Source organism: Myxine glutinosa, chromosome 9 (genome assembly GCF_964187855.1).
Source record: "Myxine glutinosa chromosome 9, kmMyxGlut1.1, whole genome shotgun sequence".
In the NCBI taxonomy this organism is placed as follows: Eukaryota; Metazoa; Chordata; class Myxini; order Myxiniformes; family Myxinidae; genus Myxine; species Myxine glutinosa.
The window spans coordinates 134,325,654-134,353,623 of record NC_136269.1 but is presented as its reverse complement, the minus strand read 5'-3'; the positions used below and the strand labels follow the sequence as shown (position 1 = coordinate 134,353,623).

At 48.7% G+C, this 27,970-nt stretch overlaps 2 protein-coding genes across 3 annotated transcripts in view; both read right to left on the bottom strand.

The window, feature by feature from the left end:
* Positions 1-351: 351 nt before the first annotated feature.
* Positions 352-4,082, bottom strand: LOC144893576 (uncharacterized). The gene is made up of 2 exons (XM_078784060.1): positions 2,949-4,082; positions 352-517 (listed from the first exon to the last, which is right to left on the bottom strand). Exon 1 carries the CDS (start codon positions 4,004-4,006, stop codon positions 3,026-3,028), a length of 981 nt encoding a protein of 326 aa, XP_078640186.1. The 5' UTR covers positions 4,007-4,082; the 3' UTR covers positions 352-517; positions 2,949-3,025.
* Positions 4,083-6,972: 2,890 nt separating this feature from the next.
* Positions 6,973-27,970, bottom strand: part of NDUFV2 (NADH:ubiquinone oxidoreductase core subunit V2) — a 41,863-nt gene continuing 20,865 nt past the window's right edge. For both annotated transcript variants that reach the window (XM_068100052.2, XM_068100053.2), the window contains exons 4-8: positions 27,757-27,873; positions 27,501-27,669; positions 27,284-27,393; positions 8,877-8,953; positions 6,973-7,479 (exon numbers count right to left, since the gene is read on the bottom strand). In XM_068100052.2, the coding sequence (XP_067956153.1) occupies positions 7,386-7,479; positions 8,877-8,953; positions 27,284-27,393; positions 27,501-27,669; positions 27,757-27,873 (567 nt within the window). In that variant the 3' untranslated portion in view covers positions 6,973-7,385. The remainder of the gene's footprint in view (positions 7,480-8,876; positions 8,954-27,283; positions 27,394-27,500; positions 27,670-27,756; positions 27,874-27,970) is intronic.

The following is a 27,970-nucleotide window of genomic DNA, read 5'->3' as shown; positions in this document are numbered from 1 at the left end:
AACACAACACAACACATAGCCACAACACAACACAACACATAGCCACAACACAACACCCAGCCACAACACAACACAACACCTAGCCACAACACAACACATAGCCACAATACAACACAACACATAGCCACAACACAACACCCAGCCACAACACAACACAGCCACAACACGACACATAGCCACAACACAACACAACACAACACAACACAACACAACACCTAGCCACAACACAACACCCAGCCACAACACAACACCTAGCCACAACACAACACAGCCACAACACAACACATAGCCACAACACAACACATAGCCATAACACAACACCCAGCCACAACACAACACAACACCCAGCCACAACACAAGACAACAACCAGCCACAACACAACACAACACCCAGCCACAACACAACACAACACCCAGCCACAACACAACACAACACCCAGCCACAACACAACACAACACCCAGCCACAACACAACACCCAGCCACACACAACACAACACCCAGCCACAACACAACACCTAGCCACAACACAACACAGCCACAACACAACACATAGCCACAACACAACACAACACAACACCCAGCCACAACACAACACCGAGCCACATCACAACACAGCCACAACAAAACACATAGCCACAACACAACACAACACATAGCCACAACACAACACAATACCTAGCCACAACACAACACCGAGCCACAACACAACAACACCGAGCCACAACACAACACCGAGCCACAACACAACACCTAGCCACAACACAACACAACACATAGCCACAACACAAAACCTAGCCACAACACAACACAACACCTAGCCACAACACAACACCTAGCCACAACACAACACCTAGCCACAACACAACACCCAGCCACAACACAACATCCAGCCACAACACAACACCCAGCCACAACACAACACAACACCCAGCCACAACACAACACAACACCCAGCCACAACACAACATAACACAACACCCAGCCACAACACAACACCTAGCCACAACACAACACCTCGCCACAACACAAAGCCACAACACAACACCTCGCCACAACACAACACCCAGCCACAACACAACACCTAGCCACAACACAACACAACACCTGGCCACAACACCCAGCCACAACACAACACCTCGCCACAACACAACACAACACAACACCCAGCCACAACACAACATCCAGCCAAACCACAACACAACACCCAGCCACAACACAACACAACACCTCGCCACAACACCCAGCCACAACACAACACCTAGCCACACCTCGCCACAACACAACACAACACAACACAACACAACACAACACCCAGCCACAACACAACATCCAGCCAAACCACAACACCCAGCCACAACACAACACAACACCCAGCCACAACACAACACCCAGCCACAACACAACACAGATCCACAACACAACACCCAGCCACAACACAACACCCAGCCACAGTGGCAAAAGTTCTGGGGTGCAAGTTGATGAAAACAATAACGAGGGATGGGTCAATCCAAGAAGATGGAATCCATCAACCCTGGAATGACATTATACTGAAAATGGATAATCAGTCATTTTCCTGAAGAAGAATCGGAAAGGGAATCTTGCACGAGATCCGTGTGGAGCCCCAATTGACGTGGCAATGGTGTCGAGTTAGCAGATAATCCCATATATATCAAAACTAGTTTTTAATCAAGAAATTACCGAGAGCACATCGTTCCACCACGATGTGTGGTTTTTCACCGAGCAAAAGTGCCCGAAAGGTAACTGCGGTTGTCGAGCTTGTGTATACTTTGTACGTCACAAGGAAGTTCATATCAAAGGTTGTTTGTCAGCCAAACCGTAAAGCAAATTGCATATTTAAAATCAAAGGAAGCGAGAATATCAGAACACTGGGAACAAGCGAGGGTTGTTTCACGGATGGGGACATTGAGTGCCGAGGAATTGTTAAACAGAGCAAAGGATCGGAGTGAGAAGATGGGCGGTCCAGCCACAACACAACAGCCAGCCACAACACAAAACCGAGCCACAACACAACACAACACCCAGCCACAACACAAGACAACACCCAGCCACAACACAACACCCAGCCACAACACAACACCCAGCCACAACACAACACAACACCCAGCCACAACACAACACAACACCCAGCCACAACACAACACAACACCCAGCCACAACACAACACAACACCCAGCCACAACACAAGACAACACCCAGCCACAACACAAGACAACACCCAGCCACAACACAACACAACACCCAGCCACACACAACACAACACCCAGCCACAACACAACACAACACAACACCCAGCCACAAAACAACACAACACAACACCCAGCCACACACAACACAACACCCAGCCACACACAACACAATACCCAGCCACAACACAACACAACACCCAGCCACAACACAACACAACACCCAGCCACAACACCTAGCCACAACACAACACCAAGCCACAACACAACACCCAGCCACAACACAACACAACACCCAGCCACACACAACACAACACCCAGCCACAACACAACACCCAGCCACAACACAACACAACACCTCGCCACAACACAACACCCAGCCACAACACAACACAACACCACACCCAGCCACAACACAACACCCAGCCACAACACAACACAACAGCCAGCCACAACACAACACAACACCAAGCCACAACACAACACCCAGCCACAACACCACACCCAGCCACAACACAACACAACACAACACCCAGCCACAACACAACACAACAGCCAGCCACAACACAACACAACACCAAGCCACAACACAACACCCAGCCACAACACAACACAACACCCAGCCACAACACAACACAACACCCAGCCACAACACAACACCCAGCCACAACACAATACAACACCCAGCCACAACACAACACCCAGCCACAACACAACACAACACCTAGCCACAACACAACACATAGCCACAACACAACACCTAGCCACAACACAATACAACACCCAGCCACAATACAACACATAGCCACAACACAATACCTAGCCACAACACACCACAGCCACAACACAACACCCAGCCACAGCACAACACAACACCCAGCCACAACACAACACCCAACCACAACACAACACAACACCCAACCACAACACAACACAACACCCAGCCACAGCACAACACAACACCCAGCCACAACACAACACCCAGCCACAACACAACACAACACAACACCCAGCCACAACACAACACCCAGCCACAACACAAGACAACACCCAGCCACAACACAACACCCAGCCACAACACAACACCCAGTCACAACACAACACCCAGCCACAACACAACACAACACCCAGCCACACACAACACAACACCCAGCCACAACACAACACAACACAACACCCAGCCACAACACAACACAACACCCAGCCACAACACAAGACAACACCCAGCCACAACACAAGACAACACCCAGCCACAACACAAGACAACACCCAGCCACAACACAACACAACACCCAGCCACAACACAACACAACACCCAGCCACAACACCCAGCCACAACACAACACCCAGCCACAACACAACACCCAGCCACAACACAACACCCAGCCACAACACAACACAACACCCAGCCACAACACAACACAACACCCAACCACAACACAACACCCAGCCACAACACAACACAACACCCAGCCACAACACAACACCCAGCCACAACACAACACAACACCCAGCCACAACACAACACACCACCCCACCCAGCCACAACACAACACCCAGCCACAACACAACACAACACCCAGCCACAACACAACACCCAGCCACAACACAACACCCAGCCACAACACAACACCCAGCCACAACACAACACCCAGCCACAACACAACACCTAGCCACAACACAACACAACACCCAGCCACAACACAACACCCAGCCACAACACAACACCCAGCCACAACACAACACCCAGCCACAACACAACACATAGCCACAACACAACACAACACCCAGCCACAACATAACACCCAGCCACAACACAACACCCAGCCACAACACAATACAACACCCAGCCACAACACAACACAACACCCAGCCAGAACACAACACAACACCCAGCCACAACACAACACCCAGCCACAACACAACACAAAACAACACCAGCCACAACACAACACAACACCCAGCCACAACACAACACAACACCAAGCCACAACACAGCACAACACCCAGCCACAACACAACACCCAGCCACAACACAACACCCAGCCACAACACAACACAACACCCAGCCACAACACAACACAACACCCAGCCACAACACAACACCCAGCCACAACATAACACAACACCCAGCCACAACACAACACAACACCCAGCCACAACACAACACCCAGCCACAACACACAGCCACAACACAACACCCAGCTACAACATAACACAACACCCAGCCACAACACAACACAACACCCAGCCACAACACAACACAACACCTAGCCACAACACAACGCAACGCAACACCTAGCCACAACACAACACAACACCGAAGCAAAACAACACAACACAACACCCAGCCACAACACAACACCCAGCCACAACACAACACAACACCCAGCCACAACACAACACCCAGCCACAACACAACACAACACCCAGCCACAACACAACACCTAGCCACAACACAACACAACACCCAGCCACAACACAACACCCAGCCACAACACAACACCTAGCCACCACACAACACCTAGCCACAACACAACACCTAGCCACCACACAACACCGAGCCACAACACAACACCTAGCCACAACACCTAGGCACAACGCAACACTTAGCCACCACACAACACCTAGCCACCACACAAAACCTAGCCACAAAATACCGAGCCACAACACAACACCTAGCCACAACACAACACCTAGGCACAACACAACACCTAGCCACCACATAACACCGAGCCACAACACAACACCTAGGCACAACACAACACCTAGGCACAACACAACACCTAGGCACAACACAACACCTAGCCACCACACAACACCTAGCCACAACACAACACCTAGCCACAACACAACACCTAGCCACAACACAACACAACACCAAGCCACAACACAACACCCAGCCACAACACAACACCCAGCCACACACAACACAACACCCAGCCACAACACAACACAACACCCAGCCACAACACAACACCCAGCCACAACACAACACAATACCCAGCCACAACACAACACAACACCCAGCCACAACACAACACAACACCCAGCCACAACACAACACAACACCAAGCCACAACACAACACCCAGCCACAACACAACACAACACCCAGCCACAACACAACACAACACCCAGCCACAACACAACACCCAGCCACAACACAACACCCAGCCACAACACAATACAACACCCAGCCACAACACAACACCAAGCCACAACACAACACAACACCCAGCCACAACACAACACAACACCTAGCCACAACACAAGACAACACCCAGCCACAACACAACACCCAGCCACAACACCCAGCCACAACACAACACAACACCCAGCCACAACACAACACCTAGCCACAACACAACACAACACCCAGCCACAACACAACACCCAGCCACAACACAACACCCAGCCACAACACATAGCCACAACACAACACCCAGCCACAACACAACACAACACCCAGCCACAACACAACACCCAGCCACAACACAATACAACACCCAGCCACAACACAACACAACACCCAGCCAGAACACAACACAACACCCAGCCAGAACAAAACACCCAGCCACAACACAACACAACACCCAGCCACAACACAACACCCAGCCACAACACAGCACAACACGCAGCCACAACACAACACAACACCCAGCCACAACACAACACAACACCCAGCCACAACACAACACCCAGCCACAACACAACACAACACCCAGCCACAACACAACACCCAGCCACAACATAACACAACACCCAGCCACAACACAACACAACACCCAGCCACAACACAACACACAGCCACAACATAACACAACACCCAGCCACAACACAACACAACACCCAGCCACAACACAACACAACACCCAGCCACAACACAACACAACACCCAGCCACAACACAACACAACACCCAGCCACAACACAACACCTAGCCACAACACAACGCAACACCTAGCCACAACACAACACAACACCGAAGCAAAACAACACAACACAACACCCAGCCACAACACAACACCCAGCCACAACACAACACAACACCCAGCCACAACACAACACAACACAACACCCAGCCACAACACAACACCTAGCCACAACACAACACAACACCCAGCCACAACACAACACAACACTACACCCAGCCACAACACAACACCTAGCCACCACACAACACCTAGCCACAACACAACACCTAGCCACCACACAACACCGAGCCACAACACAACACCTAGCCACAACACCTAGGCACAACACAACACTTAGCCACCACACAACACCTAGCCACCACACAACACCTAGCCACAAAATACCGAGCCACAACACAACACCTAGCCACAACACAACACCTAGGCACAACACAACACCTAGCCACCACACAACACCTCGCCACAACACAACACCTAGCCACAACACAACACCTAGGCACAACACAACACCTAGGCACAACACAACACCTAGCCACCACACAACACCTAGCCACAACACAACACCTAGCCACAACACAACACCTAGGCACAACACAACACCTAGGCACAACACAACACCTAGGCACAACACAACACCTAGCCACAACACAACACCTAGCCACCACACAACACCTAGCCACAAAACAACACCGAGCCACAACACCGATGCGTCAGAACGCACGTGTCGTCGGAGGGCAGCGATGCCGACTTGCGCTTTGCATTCATCATACATGGAAATCCCACAACTCATTGCTGGACCCTGGAAGCCATTTATAAAACACGAGTGGCTATCGAATTTGGAATTTTTATTTGTACAGCTTGTTTTAAGAACGACGACGTTTCAGATCATATAAACTGGATTCCATTGCAGAGAAGCCTTTAATGGCAGATGTTATTATTATTATTTTTTAATCAGAAAGTCTGTTAACACCCCCATCGTGCATCGTCCTGCGCCGTGGTGTCTGTCACTACGCACTACCCCAGCTTGCTTCCAAAACAAGTAAATGCATTGCCACGACAGAGCGCCAAGCTGCTTGGTCTGCCTATAAATGCAATGCCACGACAAAGGGGCAAAGGCTTGGACACAAAGGGCCCGATGGTATTTACTGCCCACGTGCGTGATAATAGGTCGGCAAATAAATAATGTCAAAATAAATGGGCAAAGAAAAGAAAGAAGAAGTTGGATCTGGAAAGGGTGACGATGTCACAGGTCAGCTCTCACTCCAAAGCCTGGTCCAGTTGGTGGTGAGGAAAGCGAGGTGAGACCCCCAGCAGGTTCGCAAGAGAAACGGCCACTCCTGGAATCATCGAGGAAAGGGTAGGGGAAGAGAAAGATAACTTTTATTTAGTTTTTGCATCGTGTGTGTCGAACCATCCCACCAAATAAATCATTTTGGATCCCAATTAAGCATATGGTTTCTCACAAATCCCACAAGGTCATGTTGTTCTTCCAGAATCCTGGGGTAAAAGCATTTTAAACAACCCGACAAGAAAAATAAAAAAATAAATACTCAAACTTTCATTAAAAAGCCTGGTGCCAGCTCAGCGGTTAGGGTGCCGGCTCAGCGGCTGGGGTGCCGACTCAGCGGTCGGGGTGCCGGCTCAGCGGTCGGGGTGCCGGCTCAGCGGTCGGGGTGCCGGCGACAGCGGTCGGGGTGCCGGCGACAGCGGTCGGGGTGCCGGCGACAGCGGTCGGGGTGCCGGCTCAGCGGTCGGGGTGCCGGCTCAGCGGTCGGGGTGCCGGCTCAGCGGTCGGGGTGCCGGCTCAGCGGTCGGGGTGCCGGCTCAGCGGTCGGGGTGCCGGCTCAGCGGTCGGGGTGCCGGCTCAGCGGTCGGGGTGCCGGCTCAGCGGTCGGGGTGCCGGCTCAGCGGTCGGGGTGCCGGCTCAGCGCTTAGGGTGCCGGCTCAGGGGTTAGGGTGCCGGCTCAGGGGTTAGGGTGCCGGCTCAGGGGTTAGGGTGCCGGCTCAGGGGTTAGGGTGCCGGCTCAGGGGTTAGGGTGCCGGCTCAGCGGTTAGGGTGCCGGCTCAGGGGTTAGGGTGCCGGCTCAGGGGTTAGGGTGCCGGCTCAGGGGTTAGGGTGCCGGCTCAGGGGTTAGGGTGCCGGCTCAGGGGTTAGGGTGCCGGCTCAGCGGTTAGGGTGCCGGCTCAGCGGTTAGGGTGCTGATCCTAGGATCCTGAGTTTGAATCCCGGTCGATCGCTAAATTAACACATGGGGGGTTGACTCAGCCTGCCATCCTTCCGAGGTCGACAAATTGAGTGCCAGTTCACTGGTAATTCCCTGTGCGTCGCAAGAGGTGACCAATAAGATTGGCTACAGGAAGGGAATCTGGCCAGAAAACATTGCTTCAAAAAGGGGACCAAGGGGACCAAAAAAAAGGCCAACCCCTGCTCTGCGGGGAAAAATGGCCTCTAAAGGTGGTTCTATGATTTCATCAGAATGTTTTACATTCCATAAAAGATAAAACAAATTCAATGTACAGTTCTCAGCACAATGGACGGTGAAGAGGAGGGAGGTTTATGTCCTATGCACGAGTGGATGCGAGAAGTCTGTATTTACTAATCAGTCGTGTTATGTTGTTATTGCCGAGGAAAAACAAACAAAAAAAACAACTCCAGTCCCCGCAAGATAAATCGGGGACCAACAAAGTAGGGGGAGGTTCAAATGAGGGACATGGGGAACGGGCAGCTACTCACCATGGCCCGGGTTGTGGAGTTTTTCCAGCCTTGAGCTCATCGATGATCTGCTCGATGTTCTCCGGTGTTAGATCCTCCTGGCAAACAAGTAGCAAGTTCACAGTGTTAGAGATAATATGTGGAAATGTAACTAGTCACCTGTTCTTTTCCTTCGTGCTATTCCCAAGTTTGCCTGAGAAGATGCTCATGGGCCTCCTCGATAAACTGCTGCAATCCCTTTATTGGTGGTGAGGGTCCTCGGTACGGTTTTGTACATCTCAACTGTACCTGATCACGGAGGCTAGGAGGAATTGTTCAAGTATGGAGGGCGAGGCGTTGTGGCGCATTCAGTAGACACTGCAGACATTGACCGCCAGAAACCGAGTGGACGTTCATTTGAGAATGTGGTCACCTGATTAAACGGACATCTCAATGCTAGATCAAGTCAAACTTGCTGAGTGTTGTTTTGGATGCTCCCATCCAGGTGACTCGCAACTATGCAATCACATTCTTGATGGTGAAGAGGTATTAGGGGGTCAGGTGACCTATTTATCACAGACTATGACCTACGCCCAGGCTGTGACCTTTTCTTCCAACCAGGTTGTTGGTGTTGAGCTTATGGTCAATCATGACATCAACAATGAAGTATCAATCATGACATCAACAATGAAGTACTCTGAGATGGTGGTGCCATCGAAATTCAGAGGAATTGTTGGATCTATGTCATTGGGAGATTGAAAGGTATAGACTGCGGGCCGAACAAGCAAAATGTGTAGTTTATTATTATTATTTTTTTACTTTTGTGACCCACCTCTGGTATCTAGCTGAAATTTTGCATATATTTAGTTTAAAAATCGCTTATAAAGAATTCACAACTCCACAGTGCAAAAGGTTGCGCATTAATTAGTTATGTTCATTAGCAAAAACTATAGCGCCATCTTGTGTCCATTATTATATAGCTGTGTATAACTGAATGGGAATTCTAAATATAAAGTATGTAGTCTATGTAGAGATGGGGAAACTGTCCAGGAGTTTGGGTGATCGAGGTCCGACCGACACACACACACACACACACACACACACACACACACACACACACACACACACACACACACACACACACACACACACACACACACACACACACGTAATTCAAAGGCAGATACTTTGGCATGAAAAGTTCATAAAGTTTAAAGTTCATTTAAAGTCGCCTTCCGTAGCTGCATCTGACAACATGTAAGTCGCCATGACAGCTGTGCCAGTACTGTATGTACAGTCTGAAACGAAGCGCGCGATTGGCTGATTAGTGCTCACGGCCGCTCGTGACCTATGTTACATGTGCTGTGATTGGACAACATTTATTATTAAAATCGTCAACATTTTGGGCGTTTTTTTTTGTTTGTTTGTTTTTCCACATTTTGAAAATATGTGCAAGTTTTGTGCTTGACAAGTTTCAGATATGAATTCTGTAATATATTTACACAACATATAAATGCAGGTAGACATGCGAGGTGGTTCACGAAAGGAAACAACACAGGGGCTCGGCCCACGGTCTAGTATGAAATATAACTTGCCTCATGCCAACCCCGGATATACTTAAGGTCCTTGCTGCAGGTGGTTGTGTGTTGCTTCAATGTTAGAGATGTGAAAAATAGCTGAACAACCATACACCTGCCTGTGCATATAATGGAGGTGAAGTCATTGATAAAGTAACTGAAGATGGTCGAGTTGATGACGATGCCCTGCGGAACTCCTGCAGCTATACCCGAGGGTTGTGATGATTTGTCCACAAAACAATAACAACCATTTTCCTTTGTACATTGATCTGAACCTTACCAGTTCTCCTTGATGTCAGACTCGAATGAATGCTGCCTTGATGTCGGGGGCACAAACGTTCACCTTTCTGTCATTTCGCTCTCGCATCTATGTTTGGATGAGAGCCTAGTGTTGGCTTAGCGGTTAGGGTGCCGGCTTGGGATCCTCGGATCCTGGGCTCGAATCCAGGTCGATTACTGAATTGTCGCCAAGGGGGTTGACTCGGCCTGTCATCCTTCCGAGGTCGGCAAATTGAGTACCAGCTCACTGGTAATTCCCTGTGTGTCGCAAGAGGCGACTAATAGGCCGGCCATAAAACATTGCTTCAAAAAGGGGACCAAGGTGCCCGAAAAAAGGCCAACCCCTGCTCTGCGGGGGAAAAAGGCCTCTACAGGTGGTTCTTTTTCTTCTATCCATGTTTGGATAAGTACTGTGACTGGATGTGGTGCTCATGGAACCCGAACTGAGAATATGTGGGCAGGCTGTTAGTTTTTAGATATTTCCATATGATCCTGTTGATGACACCTTCCATGATCGCCCTAACGATTGGGAGGACACCGTTTGGGCAATGGCTGGCCTGATCGAACAATTCCGTTTCTTGTTTCTTTTTTCAGGCCAGTGGAGAACAGCTCGTTATCTCACCGAATGGACAATGCAATGGGACATCTGATTTACCAGACAGACCAAAGAAGGCCTTAAAACATATTTCACATATTACACCTTACAACTTATTTCATTACCATGAATCTCCAGGTACTGAGGATGGCGAAACCCCAATTACGGATACAGCAGAGGAAGCACACTACACTTAGCATTAATCAATAAAGAAAACCCTGTTGGTTTTCAGTAACCAAAGCCACAGCCACATCGGGCTCAGACGTCCACAAACAGCATCACCATGGTGATCCTGCAGAATCCTGTTATTGGACAGGTGTAAATGGCTTTGTTCATGTTATCTGCGCCACAAAATTGTAATTGCACAGATTGGTACCTGAAGAAAAGACATCGTTTCAGAAATACCGAATCAACTACAAGGAGACAAGCCATGTTGATCGCAACATAACGAGGGATTAAAACTGGAATGGGAATTCGAGCAAATATAAATCACAAAGTTTCTACATTACCACGGTTCAAATCCGGCAATTTGTTCTAGGGACACCAAAAAGGACTCATAGTACGTTGTGTTGACAAACACAGTTATGCCCATGATTATTGTTTTCAAAAACACATTGCAGGAAATGCATGTGGACAGAGCTGTTACTTCTCTGCCTAAATAACACAACTCTCAATGTAAATATTCCATAAACGGGTTCAGCGGATGAATAAGGAATTCGACAATACCAGACTTTGTGATGTAATGGTTCAAATGTCCACTTCCGAGTCCTCTTGACTCCATAATCTAATCAGTACATCTTTACATCATTATATGTACTTGTACCAAGCTTGAGTTTGTTCCCTTCAGTTGTTCTTAAGTTATCGTGGTAACAAAAAGCTATCATGGATGGCGGACGCACGGACGGATGGACAACCCGAAAAGAAAAGATCATGATGAAAAGATAATGCCTCCGGCAACTTTGTCAGCAGAGGAATTAAAAAAGGTACGTGTTGCAAACTTGCTTGACACTCAGCATTTAAAAGGATAGAGCACGGATAACCATAGGTTGGCAACTATTGCACAGGCCTAATGGCCTCCTCATGCGTCAAAGTTCCTTGTAAAGGAGCTCATCTATAATAATAAAAAGCAATGTATGTCAATCAGTCCGTTAGCCAGTCAGTTAGTGTGTGTATGTCTCCTCCATAACTCCTAAACCATGAAACCTAGCGGCCCGAAACTTTGCATGCATACTTAGCAAACTCCAAGGGAGTGCCTAATGAAAACTGGGTGTTTTAAAACCACTTTTGAAGACAATTTCAGGGATACTAATCACAAAAAAAATAAAAAAAATAAAAACTGCCTTACCAAATGGCAGTGCACCATCTTGATCAGCCCTGTCACATCACTGGGTTCTTAAGCCGCCATTTTGTTTTGGCCTATTCAAACATGCCCTTGCCTTGGAAACATTGCTCACCTGCACTCCTTCATTCCTCTTTACTCCCGCCTCTGGAACAAACTCCCACACACTCTTCAGTCCCATTTCTCCCTCCAGGTCTTTAAAACAGCTGTTCACCACCATCTGTTTTCTTCCTCCATCCAAAACCTTGATCTTTTCTACCACCATTAATACACCCCAAATCCACCTCTTCAGATTCCCTGTATTCTTTCCTGAAAGTCCATATAGTGTCCATCTTGTTTATCCCATGCCCCCCCCCCACCCCCCACCAAGCCCTCCCCGTCCCACAGATCTCCCGATGTCCCTGTTCTCTACTGTTGTACTTGTGTGCTTCCCTCTCTCTCCCCATCTTGTTTCCCGCTCCCTTTATTATATGTTTTATGTGTCCGTTTATGTTATTTTTGTCATTAATTTCCACTCTTACACGAGCCTCGATGTATACAAAAATAAAAATAAAGAAATATAGTATAATAAAAAACACGATCTACTCTCATGGACTAATTAAAGTATATAGTCAAATTCTGGGTTCAGGCTTGAGGATCAGATCTCAAAGACTAAAAAAAGTGCCGAAAACTGGAGTGAATCTGTAAAAAAAAATTAATCCCAAATTCTTATAACCACATGTAATTACGTAAGCAAGGCTGTCATCCGTCCTTCTGCACTGTTGTCTTAATTCACACCTCCATAGGATAGGGTGTCGGTCAACTGGGATCTGCGATACTTGTACGGCAATGCATACACTTTAATAATATATATGGATGAGACGATACATCAGATGTTTTTTCAAGTTGCAAAATGTTTCAACTATGTTGCCATTGTTCATAATTTCATTATTGTGATTGTAAACAAACAGAATATGGAGAAACTGTGAACAAAGCATCAGCGCTTATTCGTCTACTTTGTCAAAGCATGGCGGAGAAACTCAGTTACGAATGAGATTGCCAAACATGGACATAAACGATCATGTTATTATTCCCTGTGGTTTTTTAGGCAAAATACACCACCCAGATCTTCAAACTCATCGAAAAACTTTCTTCAAACTCTGAAAACATTAGGGAGAAACTCAGCTTCTGATAATTATTTATCTCATTCTGATGCTCCCCTCTCACCCCGTCCGCCTGCTCCCCTCTCACCCCGTCCGCCTGCTCCCCTCTCACCCCGTCCGCCTGCTCCCCCTCTCACCCCGTCCTCCTGCTCCCCTCTCACCCCGTCCTCCTGCTCCCCTCTCACCCCGTCCTCCTGCTCCCCTCTCACCCCGTCCTCCTGCTCCCCTCTCACCCCGTCCTCCTGCTCCCCTCTCACCCCGTCCTCCTGCTCCCCTCTCACCCCGTCCTCCTGCTCCCCTCTCACCCCGTCCTCCTGCTCCCCTCTCACCCCGTCCTCCTGCTCCCCTCTCACCCCGTCCTCCTGCTCCCCTCTCACCCCGTCCTCCTGCTCCTCTCTCACCCCGTCCTCCTGCTCCCCTCTCACCCCGTCCTCCTGACCTGATCCCCTCTCACCCCCGTCCTCCTGATCTGATCCCCTCTCACCCCCGTCCTCCTGATCTGATCCCCTCTCACCCCCGTCCTCCTGATCTGATCCCCTCTCACCCCCGTCCTCCTGATCTGATCCCCTCTCACCCCCGTCCTCCTGATCTGATCCCCTCTCACCCCGTCCTCCTGATCTGATCCCCTCTCACCCCGTCCTCCTGATCTGATCCCCTCTCACCCCGTCCTCCTGATCTGATCCCCTCTCACCCCGTCCTCCTGATCTGATCCCCTCTCACCCCGTCCTCCTGATCGGATCCCCTCTCACCCCGTCCTCCTGATCTGATCCCCTCTTACCCCGTCCTCATGATCTGATCCCCTCTCACCCTGTCCTCCTGATCTGATCCCCTCTCACCCCGTCCTCCTGATCTGATCCCCTCTCACCCCGTCCTCCTGATCTGATCCCCTCTCACCCCGTCCTCCTGCTCCCCTCTCACCCCGTCCTCCTGCTCCCCTCTCACCCCGTCCTCCTGCTCCCCTCTCACCCCGTCCTCCTGCTCCCCTCTCACCCCGTCCTCCTGCTCCCCTCTCACCCCGTCCTCCTGCTCCCCTCTCATCCCATCCTCCTGCTCCTGCTCCTGCTCCCCACTCACCCAGTCATCCTGCTCCTGCTCCCCTCTCACCCAGTCCCCGTCCTCCTGCTCCCCTCATCCTCCTACTCCTCTCATCCTCCAGCTCCCCTCTCAGATTCGGACTTGTGTATTGATCCCAGTCCTGACTACCAACTTTGTGGTAGACCGCGAGTGGACACCCAGACGGTCACCAATTTAGTGACGGCTGGTCCTCAGTGGCCATATGCCATCCGCCGGGAAAGCCAAACAAATCTTTACTTCAGTATCTGACATATAGAAACTCTTAACAAGATGTCGCCGAGAGCCAGTTCATCATTCTGAAAAGATGGGTGGCCGAGTGATGACCCAAGACTAACCGCTGCAGTTTTAAACCTAAAGAGGGTTTGGCACCAATTTCCAACAGCCGCAGATTTTGAATCACGTCATGCTTATAAAAGCCCAATTTTTACCCGCACAATAGGCCGACATGCGAGTGGTGACAAAACAGGGTTCATTACAACCTTAGGAAGGGTAAGAAAAGTGTTACGGATTCGGCCCTAATGATTGTTGTTATGATTATTGTTGTTGGTTCGAAGTATTCTGGTGATTGTGGTTGAAGGGAAAGGGTTATTATAGTTAAAATATTTAAAAGCGCTCCTGGTAAAATGTGGCCGGAAATCCGGATCGTGACCGGAAGAGGTGGAGCGAGGAAGAAGAGGCGGTAGGAGATGGTGAAGAGACGTGGTTGTTGAAGCTCCGGACCGAGCGGCCGACGTACAGTGCGAGTGAACTTTGCGTCCTTGAAGGGAAGTTCGGGCGATAAGAGATATCGCCGGAGTGCGTGGAGCCTGTGTCGTCGGGTATCCTCATTGAGGTTCCGGAGGATCCTGGCCTCAAAGCCCGGGTTCGAATGAAAGCCGTCCGCCATCTACGCCACGCGAGCAACCTGCAGTGAACCGGTGTTGGTCGTGACGGCTGGGCATTATTCCCCGGTGGTTTGCCGGGGACGGCTGTGCCAGAAAGGGCACTTGAGAATTATATTGAGGCTCGCGGATTGAACCACAAACATGTACGTCGGAGCGCGTCTTTGTGAGGTTCCTTTCCACCGCTGTATTGCGGGGTGCGGAACAACGTGACCTTGGGGTCGACTCGATCGCCTACGCCTCAATTGACTTTGATCGGGCCTTGACTCCCCGATCGCGGGAGCGCACAGAGACATTGGGACTTCGCCTTGGAGGGGTGCAGAGACATTGGGGAGGTGCCGTGAGTTTGGGGTTAAGGGGCTTGATAAGGTTACCACCGTAAGATTTGATAGTAGGGGTGATTGCCCCCATTGTTGTATGGCTCTTTCTGTGTGATTTCTAATATATTATTGTTTGTTCATAACCTGGTGTGGTTGCATTATTGATTTGACTGTTTCATTTGCTGGTTCCATTGAGGGTTTCATTATTTGCCTGAGTTCAACCAAGGATAACACATCTTTCTGCCGGGGACCCTCTCGGGGTTCGGAGGTCTACCGAGACCAGAGGTAAGGGGAGGACCCCGTAACAAAAGCAACACACTTCTTTCGTATGCAGCACTAGGCTGCAGGGTAGCAACATTGGCTGAGGGTGCGGCTGTGCCGCTGAAGCAACACACTGAATTATTTATACAGGTATACATCCCCATGTGCCCACAAGACTGACGGCTTAAAGCGGTAACTTAACCACCCACATGACAAAGAGTAAGACAGGGATAGAGGCCACAAGCCTGAAAAACATGGTCCTCACATGATAAGTGCGTGGGATAGCAATGTCTGGCCATTATTGGCACAGCAGGAGAGAGTAAGAGAGAAGGAGATAACGGGTTCAGGTGTGTCCAGGCATGTGGCAAGAAGTCAACACATGTACATGCTTCCCTGCCTGAGGCTCAAACTGGTATCCCCAAAGTTTCCTCATTCACCTCTCTCACTCACAGTCCTCACCATCATCCAGCGTACTCCGCAGGCCAGAACTGCACACTTAGTGTGGAACTGACGAACAGAACAGCATGAACCAAACTCTCCACTGTCTCGCTCCTGGATTAACTGAACTGGCTCTACTTCCCCCGGCTCCTCGGCCTTCTATTACCCTTGGACCACCACGCACCGCCACGCGCCTGTTAGCTCGCAGCTTAGCTTCTCGTCGGTTCAAGCAGTTTCTCATGGTTCTGAGTCCCTGAGACCGCAGTCTCAGCATGACTCTTGCCTTCTACACAGTTGCATGGTCCCACATTTTTCCCTCCCGAAGGGGAGGTGGGGAGAATTTGTTAGCTTGCTTAACTGGCAAATAAATTTGTTAAAGCAATGCAGACAGATTGCAAAGGCAACAATTCAAAGGATTGACGAGGGAGGAATGGTGGGGAGCTTTAGACACATTACAAATGGGAGAGATTTTGTTCAGCAGATTCGGAACACATTTCGACACGTCCAATCATTTTTACACAGAAACCTCACACTTAAGCTAGGTGTTTATGCATGAAATAACTTGTCAATCTTACAGCCATGACCCACTCTGACTGTTCCCACAACTATATACAGTCGCGGCCAAAAATATTGGCACCCTTGCACTTTTTTCAAATAACTCATAATTGTCTCTAAAAATAAGTTTAAATTGACAAAAGTATTTGGTCTCCACAATTCTTTATGTCACCGTTAATATTACAGAACCTTTGTTTTTGATTCAGAACTTAATATATCCTTTTAAATGAGAAAACAAAAACAAATGGCATTGACAAAATTATTGACACCCGTGTCTTAATAATTGGTAGCACAGCCTTTGTACAAAATAACTGCAGTCAAGCGCTTCCTATAGCTATGAACGAGCTCCCTACACCTCTCTACTGTCAGTTTGGCTCACTCTTCTTGTGCAAACTGCTCCAGTTCTCCTAGATTTTAAGGGTGCCTTCTCCCAACTGCTGTTTTCAGATCTCCCCATAGGTGTTCAATGGGATTTAGATCTGGACTCATTGCTGGCCACTTCAGACCAGTCCAGTGATTTGTCTTGAACCATGCCTGGGTAATTTTTGAAGTGTGTTTGGGGTCTTTGTCCTGCTGCAAGACCCATGACCTTCGATGGAGACCCAGCTTTCTGACACTGGGTTGAACATTGTGCTCCAAAATACCTTGATAATCTCCTGATTTCATGATGCTGTGCACACATTCAAGGCACCCAGTACCAGGGGCAGCACAGCAACCCCAAAACATCACTGAACCTCCTCCATGTTTGACTGTAGGGAAGGTGTTCTCTTCTTGGAAGGCTTCATTTTGTTTTCTGCAAACATAGAGATGATGTGCTTTACCAAAACGCTCTAATTTGGTCTCGTATGTCCACAGGACATTCTCCCAATAGGATTTCGGCTTGTTCAGGAGTGTTTTGGCAAACGCCAATCAGGCTTTCTCAGCAGTGGGATCCTCCTGGGTCTCCTAGCATAGAACCCCCTTTCATTGAGTTGGCGACGGATGGTGCGAGTTGAAACTGTTGTACCTTGTGTCTGAAGGTCAGCTTGAATCTGTTTGGCAGTTGATTGAGGTGCTTTCTCCACCGTTCGAACAATCCTTCGCTGCAATCTTCGATCAAGTTATCTTGCGGTCATGTCCAGGGAGGTTGGCTACAGTGGTATGGGCCTTAAACTTCCTGATAACATTGCGTATGATGGACACAGGAACATCAAAGTCTCTGGAGATAGACTTGTAGCCTTGAGATAGTCCATGCTTGGCTACAATCTTGTGTCTGACCTCCTCAGACAATTCTCTGGTTTTCTTTCTTTTCTCCATGCTCATTGCAGTCCACACTAGCACAAAACAACAAAATGACTACTTCTCTATTCAAACTGGTTGCATGAATGATTTTTATATTGCAAGCACCTGCAACTCACCATAGGTGAGTTCAATTCCAAGGTAAAGGAGAATCACCTGCTTGAAATCTAATTATTTCTAACAACTTCTAAAAGGTGGCAATACATTTTTCCAGACCATTTTAGGATTTCTGTGTGGAATAAGCTAAGATTTTGTAATTTTTTTAAAGCTTGTTTTGTTCCACTGCAAACCAAAGAAATACAGATGTGGATTCCAAAAGATTTTAAATTTCAACAACTTTCTGGAAGAAATGGTGCATTATTTGAAAAAAGTGCAAGGGTGCCAATATTGTTGGCCACGACTGTGTGTGTGTGTGTGTGTGTGTGTGTGTGTGTATATATATATATATTGTTACGGTTTTTAGAACCTTCACTAGTAAATTTTTGTAAATGTTTCCCTTATAAATGATCCCCTGTAAATATCCCCATTAATTGGCTTTATTAAAGATCACACCCTAGTTAGTCCATGTACAACACGTAGAGAACCATAGGATCTCTCTGTAGTTATTTCATTATTATGTGTTTCAGTTAAGGATCTGTTCCCAATAGTTGAATCTGCGTTGCATTAATCAAATAAGATAGGCCCCTTTCAATTTCCCCAATCATCGCTCCCGCTCTTCAAAGTGCAGTAGCAGTAGAGCAGCGTTCGCTGCTCCTTGCCTTGATTCGGTTGTTGGCCCCAAACCGCCATTAAACATGCGGTCTCAAGCCGAGGAAAAGGGGGGCGGGACACAGGAACAAAGTGTGGCACGTGAACTCGTCATCAGAGGTGGAGTCAGCGAGCCCTTGCTGGCCAACCTGCGCCGAGGTGAGCCGACCGGTAGGCGTGTCATCGGAGCCGGCGGCTTTTTTTTCTTTCTTTTTTTTTTTGTATACAAGATCGAGGCTCGTGAAAGAGCAAACATTAATCACACAAAAAGACAAACCGACACACAAAACACAAAAAACAAGGGGAGCGGCAGACAAGATGGGGAGAGAGGGGGGAGGACACAAAAGAGAGGGGGAAGAAGGGGAAGGACACAAACACAACATTTGAGAGCAGGGACATCGGGAGGACTTGGGGGGAGGTGGGAGAGGATTAAAACATATGAACACTGCAAGGACTCTGGGGTGAATTACCGGGGGTAGAAAAGATCAAGGTTTTCGATGGGGGAAGATAAGAGATGGTGGTGAACAGCTGTTTTAAAGACCTGGAGGGAGGAGTGGGATTGAAGGGAGTGGGGGAGTTTGTTCCAGAGGCGGGAGAAAAGGGGAATGAAAGAGTGAAGGTGAGCAGAGAGCCTAGACTTTGGCAGTTTAACCATAAGAGGGTTGCAGGCAGATCTTGTGCGACCTGAAGGAATATTGGAGGGACAGAGCACAGAGAGAGCTGGGGGAGCAAGGCCGGAGAGGAGTCGGTAGAAGACAGAAAGACCACCAACCTGCCTGCGGTGAGTGAGTGAAAGGCCCTCGGCGTTGACTACATCGCAGGAGATTCCAATGATTCTGAAAGCTTTGGCCTCAACAGCGTGAAGCCGAGCAAGGTGTGAGGCAGGAGCACCAGCCCAGAGGGGGGAACAGTATTCCATTGAGCTGCGGATGAAAGCCTTGTATGTGGTGAGGAGCTCAGGTGTGCCAAGGAAGGACTTCGCACGACTGAGGATGCCCAGTCGGCGACTGGCTTTGGAGGCCAGCTTGGAAATGTGGTTTTCCCAAGAAAGATCATGGCAGATAGTGAGACCCAAAAGCTTGAGCGACAGAACTTCTTGGAGAGGATTGTTGAGAAAGTAGATGGGAGGGTTGTCCAGTCGGTCCTTTCGGAGAGACATTGTAAGAGTGTGAGATTTGTCAGGATTGAAAGACATGTTCCACTTGTTTGACCAGTCTGTGATTTTGTCCAGGTCTGCAGAGAGTGAGGAGGCTGCAGACTGCCGATCTGAGGGATGAGGAATGGAGCGACAGAGAGTAGAGTCGTCAGCAAAGAGATAGAGAGGATTTTCAAGAGAGTCAGAGAGATCATTGATGAAGACCAGAAAAAGCACAGGGCCCAGAACACTACCTTGGGGAACTCCAGCCTGAACAGGAAGAGGAGATGAGAGAAACCCATTCAGGGCCACACGTTGACTACGACCAGAGAGGAAGTCCGCCAGCCATGCGTGGAGATTTCCATGGATACCAAAGGAGGAGAGTTTGGAGAGCAGAGCAGGGTGCCAGACCGTATCGAAGGCACGTGAAATGTCAAGGGAGACAGCTCTAATTTCCTGTTTGGCGTTGAGGACCTCCATCCATTGTTGAGAAAGCAGAAGCAGCATGTCCAGAGTAGAGTGACCAGGTCTGAAACCAAATTGATGATCAGAGATCAAGCCATTGGAGAAGAGGAAAGATTTAATATCTGAAGCAATGATGGATTCCATGACTTTGCTGATAATTGGGAGAAGGCTGATTGGTCTGTAGTTGCTGGGATCTGTTTTTGCACCTTTTTTGTGCAAAGCGGTGATGTTGGCTGATTTCCAAGCACATGGCAGATGACCTTGAGCAAAAGAGAGGGTGAAGAGAACAGAAAGAGGGAGTGAAAGAGCAGAAGAACATGATTTTAGGACCCGTGGGCTGATGCCGTCAGGACCAGTTGCAGAATCAGAGTCGAGGGTTGACAGAAACTTTTCCACCTTGTCAGGAGGAAAGGACACGGAGTCCAGGAGCAGCTGGGTACGACTGGGTACGGTGGGTACAGAGAGGGATGGGTTTGGGACACAAGATTTAGAGGCAAACACAGAGTTGAGGCATTCAGCTTTTTCACGTGCGGAGTCAGCCGTTAAGCCGTTTGAGGTGAGGGAGGGGATGGAGGGGGAACAAATGATGTAGATGGAGGGGATGGAGGGGGAATGGAGGGCTTGATACCAAAACGGACAATAAAAGCGGCTGCGAGGGACTGCTTCGGCAGATGAGGTGAGAAGGCGATCAGATGAGGTGAGAAGGAGTTCGGGTCGACAAGCTGGAGCGGAGCTGGGAGCTGCGCCATGAACTGCTGATGGTAACGGACTGCGCAGGGGACCGTTGATGATACGAACCTTGTTCAAGAGAGAGAGAGAGCATTGGCACGAGCCACATATTATGTACGCCGTATCCCAGTTTCCCCGATATATATAACGTCCGCTCGCGGTCCACGATACACGCTCGCTGCCTGCCAGGGTTTCCCGCCACGACACCACTCCTGGAGCCGGACCTCGACGCCTACCATCTGCCTGGACCCTTCTCCTCCTTCCAGCCATTCCTTCCTGCCATTCCCAGTCGTGTAAGTCTGTTTGTTTGTCTGGGGTTATAATATAAGACTGTTTTAAGGTTGCCCTGTGTATCTGCTTCTTCCTCTTCCTGTACAGTCCTACCTTTCGTTTCTTCCTTGGTTTTGGTTTTGTAGATAGTGAATAAACCTGTGTTATTTCTTACCCTTTAATTTGGTTTCATTCTCCCCCAATCGCTTTAGTCCCTTCTTCCCATTGAGTACCTGTGGCATGATTCGGCCAACGCTCGGAGCCGGGTTTAGTCTCTTGTTAACGGCCTGAGTCGTGGCTCACTTCGCTCAGCATGTCCATTACAGCCGCGGCTCGGGCGGGGCTCATTTCCTCGCTTACCAGAAGGCGCTGGTAATTAAGTCATAGGAATAATTGGCCTACTACCCTATTCAGCGCTGACCGGAAGTGACGTCAAAGCTCCAGGACTCGGACGGCCAGTGTGATAGACGAGGGGATTAAACCCCCCTCGGTAAGGGGAGTGCCGAAACCGAGATCCGTAACAATATATATATATATATATTATATATATATATATATATATATATATATATCATATATATATATATATATATATATATATATATATATATATATATATATATATATATATATATATATATATATTGTTGCGGATATGAGATTGGCCTCCATCCATATCCGCTTGTAAATATTCCCCTATTTCCTCCATACTTCCCAACTATCCCCAATCCCCCATTCCCTAGTCCCATTTTCTGTAAACAACACTCTGTAGACCCGACCTTCCCCTATTTCCCCCATTAAATGTCGCATCCAGGTCCACCGCATCTCACGTAGACAACTATAGGACATCTTGCTAGTTATTCTTAGTCTATGTCAGTTAAGGACTCGTTTCCATTAATTCTGACTCTTCGTTGCACCAGAATGTGATTGTATGGCACCGTTAGGAAGTTTAGGACCTCCCAATACCTCCCCGCAGCTCTTCCTCACGGTTCAGCAACAACAACAACAACAGTAACAACAACGGCGGCGGCGCGGGGAGTGTGCGTCCTCACTCCGGCTTGGTTGGTGGGGGGTGTTGGGAGTGCACCATGCCTTTCCAACGAGCCGCCATCGAGCATGTGCTCGACGGGGTTACCAAGTAGGGGCTCGCTGTCAGCTCCTCGTCAGGGGCGGAGCCCGGTAACCCCCGCACCCAATAGAAGCGGCGGACCGATCCCATCTGGGGCGGAGCCAACGAGCCGAGGGCGTGTCACTCCCCACTGAGCATGCGCAGGAAGAGGGAGGTGACGTCAGATGCGCCCTCAGCTTGGAGAGAGAAGGACGCCACCTCCGAGCGCTGCAATACCTCCCCGCATCTCTGGACCGGACCGTGTTTGATTCTGCCCCTGAGCCAAGGTGCACCTTGTGCTATCGACTGCCTGTCCTTCCCTGCCATCAATCCCTGTGTAAGTCAGTCTTGTTCCGTTTGTCTGTGGTCTGTCTGGGATAGATAAGATTGTGTCTAAGTGCCTATCTCTTCTGTGCTTTACCTCTTACCTTGTAATCTACCCCTTTTCTCCACCACCAATTATATCCTCCTCCGGAGGTCTTGAGAACTGTACCCCTTGTGTCGTTTCATTTATCCCAGCCGTTGTGTCCTTTCCTTCATTGATTTAGCATAGCGCGATTTGGTCAACGTCGGGTGGAATCGGGTAAGTTGGGGAAGAATCGGGTAAACTGTGCGAACACGGCGGCCATTCCGCTCGGCCCATCATAACATCTTAAGCCGTGTCCGTAACAATATATATATATATATATATATATATATATATATATATATATATATATATATATATATATATATATATATATATATTGCTAAGAAAATGGCTTCAAGGGAATCGAGTTTAGTTTACACGAGTTATTTTACAGCAAATGTCAAAACTAGAACGGCACTCGGTAGAGAGCATACCTCCGCCAGGCTGAACAGTTTAGGTTTTGTATCCCACTGATAGGTCATATTTGGATCCAGACCTTAACCCAAATCAAGTCCGCTTGTTCTTATCACTTACCCACTCATCCACAAAGTTTTGTCAAAAGTCGTCCACAATTGTTTTTAATATCATGCTATATCTTAGTCAGGTCAGTCTCCCTTCTTGACTACTACTGGTAACATGTAACACAGCAGATGACGAGGCTACAAAATGTGGGTGCCCCACAGCATAGACAAGGAGTGTGCGCGCGGCGCTGCAAGGATTGGTTTGTGTCTTTGGTTTCTGTCTAAATAGTTAATGTCAAAGTTGCCCGAGGGTTCGCATCAGAGGGTCCACATTTCACAGCCCCGCCTCTCCTGAGTTTCGTTCTCTCGCTGGTTCCCCAATTCCTTCCCGAGAAGCCTGTGTTGCCATGCAAGCGTGGGTTCATGCCCCGGGGATGTGATTGCGGGACCACTCTCCCTCTACACACCCCTGGTCATCGCTGCACAGAGAAGCCTCTTCGAAGCCTGCCCGCTAGTCCCATTGGCGCAATGACTGCCTGCAAGCAAAGGCTGTTCGCGCCAAGGTTTCTACTGTCCCGTCTCCTCTCTGTCTTGTCAACCCCCAAAATGAATGAATGAATGATCGTTTTAAGGCCATTTTCCCCGCTGGAGCGGGGGTTAGCCTTGCGGGCCCCATGACAATCATGGTTCCCTGTTTGAGGCAATGTTTTTATGGCCGGATGCCCTTCCTGACGCCAACCCTTGGTCGCCTCTTACGATGCGCAGGGATACGGTGTACCTATTCTAAATCGGGGTACACAGCATGATCATTCATCCCAGCAAGCTGGTACTCAATTTGCCGACCTCGGAAGGATGACAGGCTGAGTCAACCCCCTTGGTGTTAATTCAACGATCAATCGGGATTCGATCTCAGGATCCTAGGATCCCAAGCCGGCACCCTAACCACTAAGCCAACACCCTGAATGGTCAGATAAATGTAAATAATTAAGTTTGTCGTTCATACCATGAGTGCGAGAGATTTATGTTAACACTCCTTTCGTACAATTTGTTTCACCGCTTGCTTCCGTTTCTCTTCCCTACTCCCATATTTATTGTTAAATCTTTTATTAATGAGAACCTGTTTTGTGGACACTGGGTGAACGGGGGCTCTCAAGCGCATTAGTAAATTTGGCACGTAAACACGTATGAATACGTACGTAACCACGTTACATTATGAATCGGTGTAATAAGGTGCCACGAGTTAAAATCAAACTGCCCTTCGGCATCGCTCAGCCAAATTTGGAACGGCACATGGTTCTCAAAGCACTGACCTGCACGCAATTTACGGACCGACTTGACAACGTCTCATCCTTCACTCCTGTCGGTTTCTTACAATTTTTTTGTTTACGTATTAAAAGAAAACTCCGTTTGATCTCATGCACATGACTTATGGCAGGCCTCTAATGCAGTGTGCCACTTCAAATGTTTTAAGGAATAATGAGGACTTGGGTAATAACACTCGTTTGTAGCACCATTGTCTGCATTAGTTAGGCCCAGTTAGCTTGACAGTGCCAAAAGCAGCTCATTACACGATATAGATTTTCGTTAGAAATCCACAACCTCGACTACTTGACATTAATATAATTTTTCTATCCTCCTTCCCCAGCCGTAATGATAAGTACTCAAAAGATTGCTCTCTCTCATGGACAGATTTATCCCATCTCTTCAACAGAAGCCTGCTCTCCGTTATGCACAACTTCATCCCATCTTGTCTTCAGTCGTCATACCCTTCCTCCCGCCTATGCTCAGAACAAGTGTGTGTCTTAAGGTATCCATGGAAATCTTCACACATGGCTTTCGGACTTCCTCTCTGGTCACAGTCAACGTGTGGCTCTAAATGTAATTCTCTCATCTCCCCTTCCTGTTCAGGCTGGAGTTTCTCAAGTTCTGGGCCCTGTGCTTTTTCTGGTCTTCATCAATGATCTCTCCGACTCCCTGGAAAATCCTCTCTATCTCTTTGCTGATGGCTCCACTCTCTGCCGCTCCATTCCTCATCCCTCAGATCGGCAGTCTGCAGCCTCCTCACTCTCTGCAGACCTGAACAAAATCACAGACTGGTCAAACAAGTGGAACATGTCTTTCAATTCCGACAAATCTCACACTCTCACTGTGTCTCTCCGAAAAGACTGTCTGGAAAACCCTCCCATCTACTTTCTCAACAATCCTCTCAAAAAAGTTCTGTCACTCAAGCTTTTGGGTCTCACTATCTGTCATGATCTTTCCTGGGAAAACCACATTTCCAAGGTGGCCTCCAAAGCAAGTCAACGACTGGGCATCCTCCGTCGTACGAAGTCCTTCCTTGGCACTTCTGAGTTCCTCACCACTTATAAAGCTTACATCCGCAGCTCAATTGAATACTGTTCTCCCCTCTGGGCTGGTGCTCCTGCCTCACACCTAGCTCGGCTTTACGCTGTTGAAACCAAAGCTTTCAGGATCATTGGAACCTCCCACCATGAAGCTGATTCTGAGGGCCTTTCACTCACTCACCGCAGGCAGGTTGGTGGTCTTTCTGTCTTCTACCGACTCCTCTGCGGCCTTGCTCCCCCAGCTCTGTCTGTGCTCTGTCCCCCAAATATTCCTGCAGGATGCACAAGATCTGCCAGCAACCCTCTTCTGGTTAAACTGCTAAAATCAAGACTCTTCTCACTTTCACTCTTTTATTCCGCTTTTCCCCGCCTCTGGAACAAACTCCCTCACTCTCTTCAATCCCACTCCTCCCTCCAGGTCTTCAAAACAGCTGTTCACCACTATCTCTTATCTTCCCCCAATCAAAACCTTGATGTTTTCTACTCTCGTTAATACACCTCAAATCAACCTCTTTCAAATTCCGACTTCTTTCCTGAAAGTCCTTGTAGTGTCCATCTTGTTTATACCGTGTGCCCTGTCCCAGCCCCTTCTCTTCCACAGATATCAATGTCCCCGTTCCCTACTGTTGTGCTTCCCTCTCTCTCCACCTCTTGTCTCCCGCTCCCTTTATCATATGTTCTATGTGTTAGCTCTCACACGACTCTAGACTAAGCATACAAAAAAAAAACGTTAATGGTGACAAGAAACACTCGTCCACCAACAAACTTCTTTTCTGCAAAGTCAAAGATCCAAGTAAGAGCTCCGCACATAAATAATTGACAGGACAGACAAAAATGTTGGGACAAGAAACACAGGGCATTACTTACACAACCATAACGCAATCAAGCAGGTACACCTTTATCCTCATACCTTCAGTTTTATCATGCAATTTCAGCTTCAGGATGTGGGTACAATAAACTACAAAAAATAAGAATAAACTTCTGAACAGAAGTCCAGCATGGCATTGGTGGAAGTAGCGAATCTGTCGGAGCTTGGCTTACATAATAGCTATCGTTGATCTGGACCATAGGGGCGTTGACACAGGCACCGAGACACTCAGCTTCGCCCAGGCTGAACATCCCATCACTGGTCATCTCTCCCACACAAATACCTGTACAATAATGACAGCAAGTGCACAACAGTGGGTCAGTGACAAGGTCAAGATGCACAGACATTCCGACTTGCGGAGCCGTCAGGGATGTCGAAGAATCAACATACCGAGTTTGTCTTGGATGGTCCGAATGATGTCGTCAGAGCCGCAGAGCATGCAGGGTGTCGTAGAACACACCAGCATGTGATACTTGCCTACAGGTGAGCGTTGGAACATGGTATAAAATGTCCCAACTTCGTAAACCCTCATCCGCGACACACCCAAAATGTCCGCCACCTATAAGCAGGTCAGCAGAACAAACATCACCTCTACTGCAATGCTGGAGGTGTATAGATAGCAAAGATGTGTGTGGGTAAGCACCACCTTATTCATGGCAGAAATGGGTAACCAGCCATGCTGCCTCTGGGCCAAATCAAGGACCGGAATAACAGCCGCGGCACGGTGACCCTCTGGGTAGTTACCCGTTATGGTCTCGATACGCTGAAATCAGAGCAAGCACATAAGAGTTCGTGGATAATATCAATGGTGGAACCAACATGGCGGCACATCAATGGGCAAAGCTTTGTGCACTGTGATA

What these genes read in the sequence shown, in the direction of transcription:
- LOC144893576 (XM_078784060.1), bottom strand. Translation starts at nt 4,006, where the DNA reads ATGTTGTGGCTGGGTGTTGTGTTGTGTTGTGGCTATGTGTTGTGTTGT.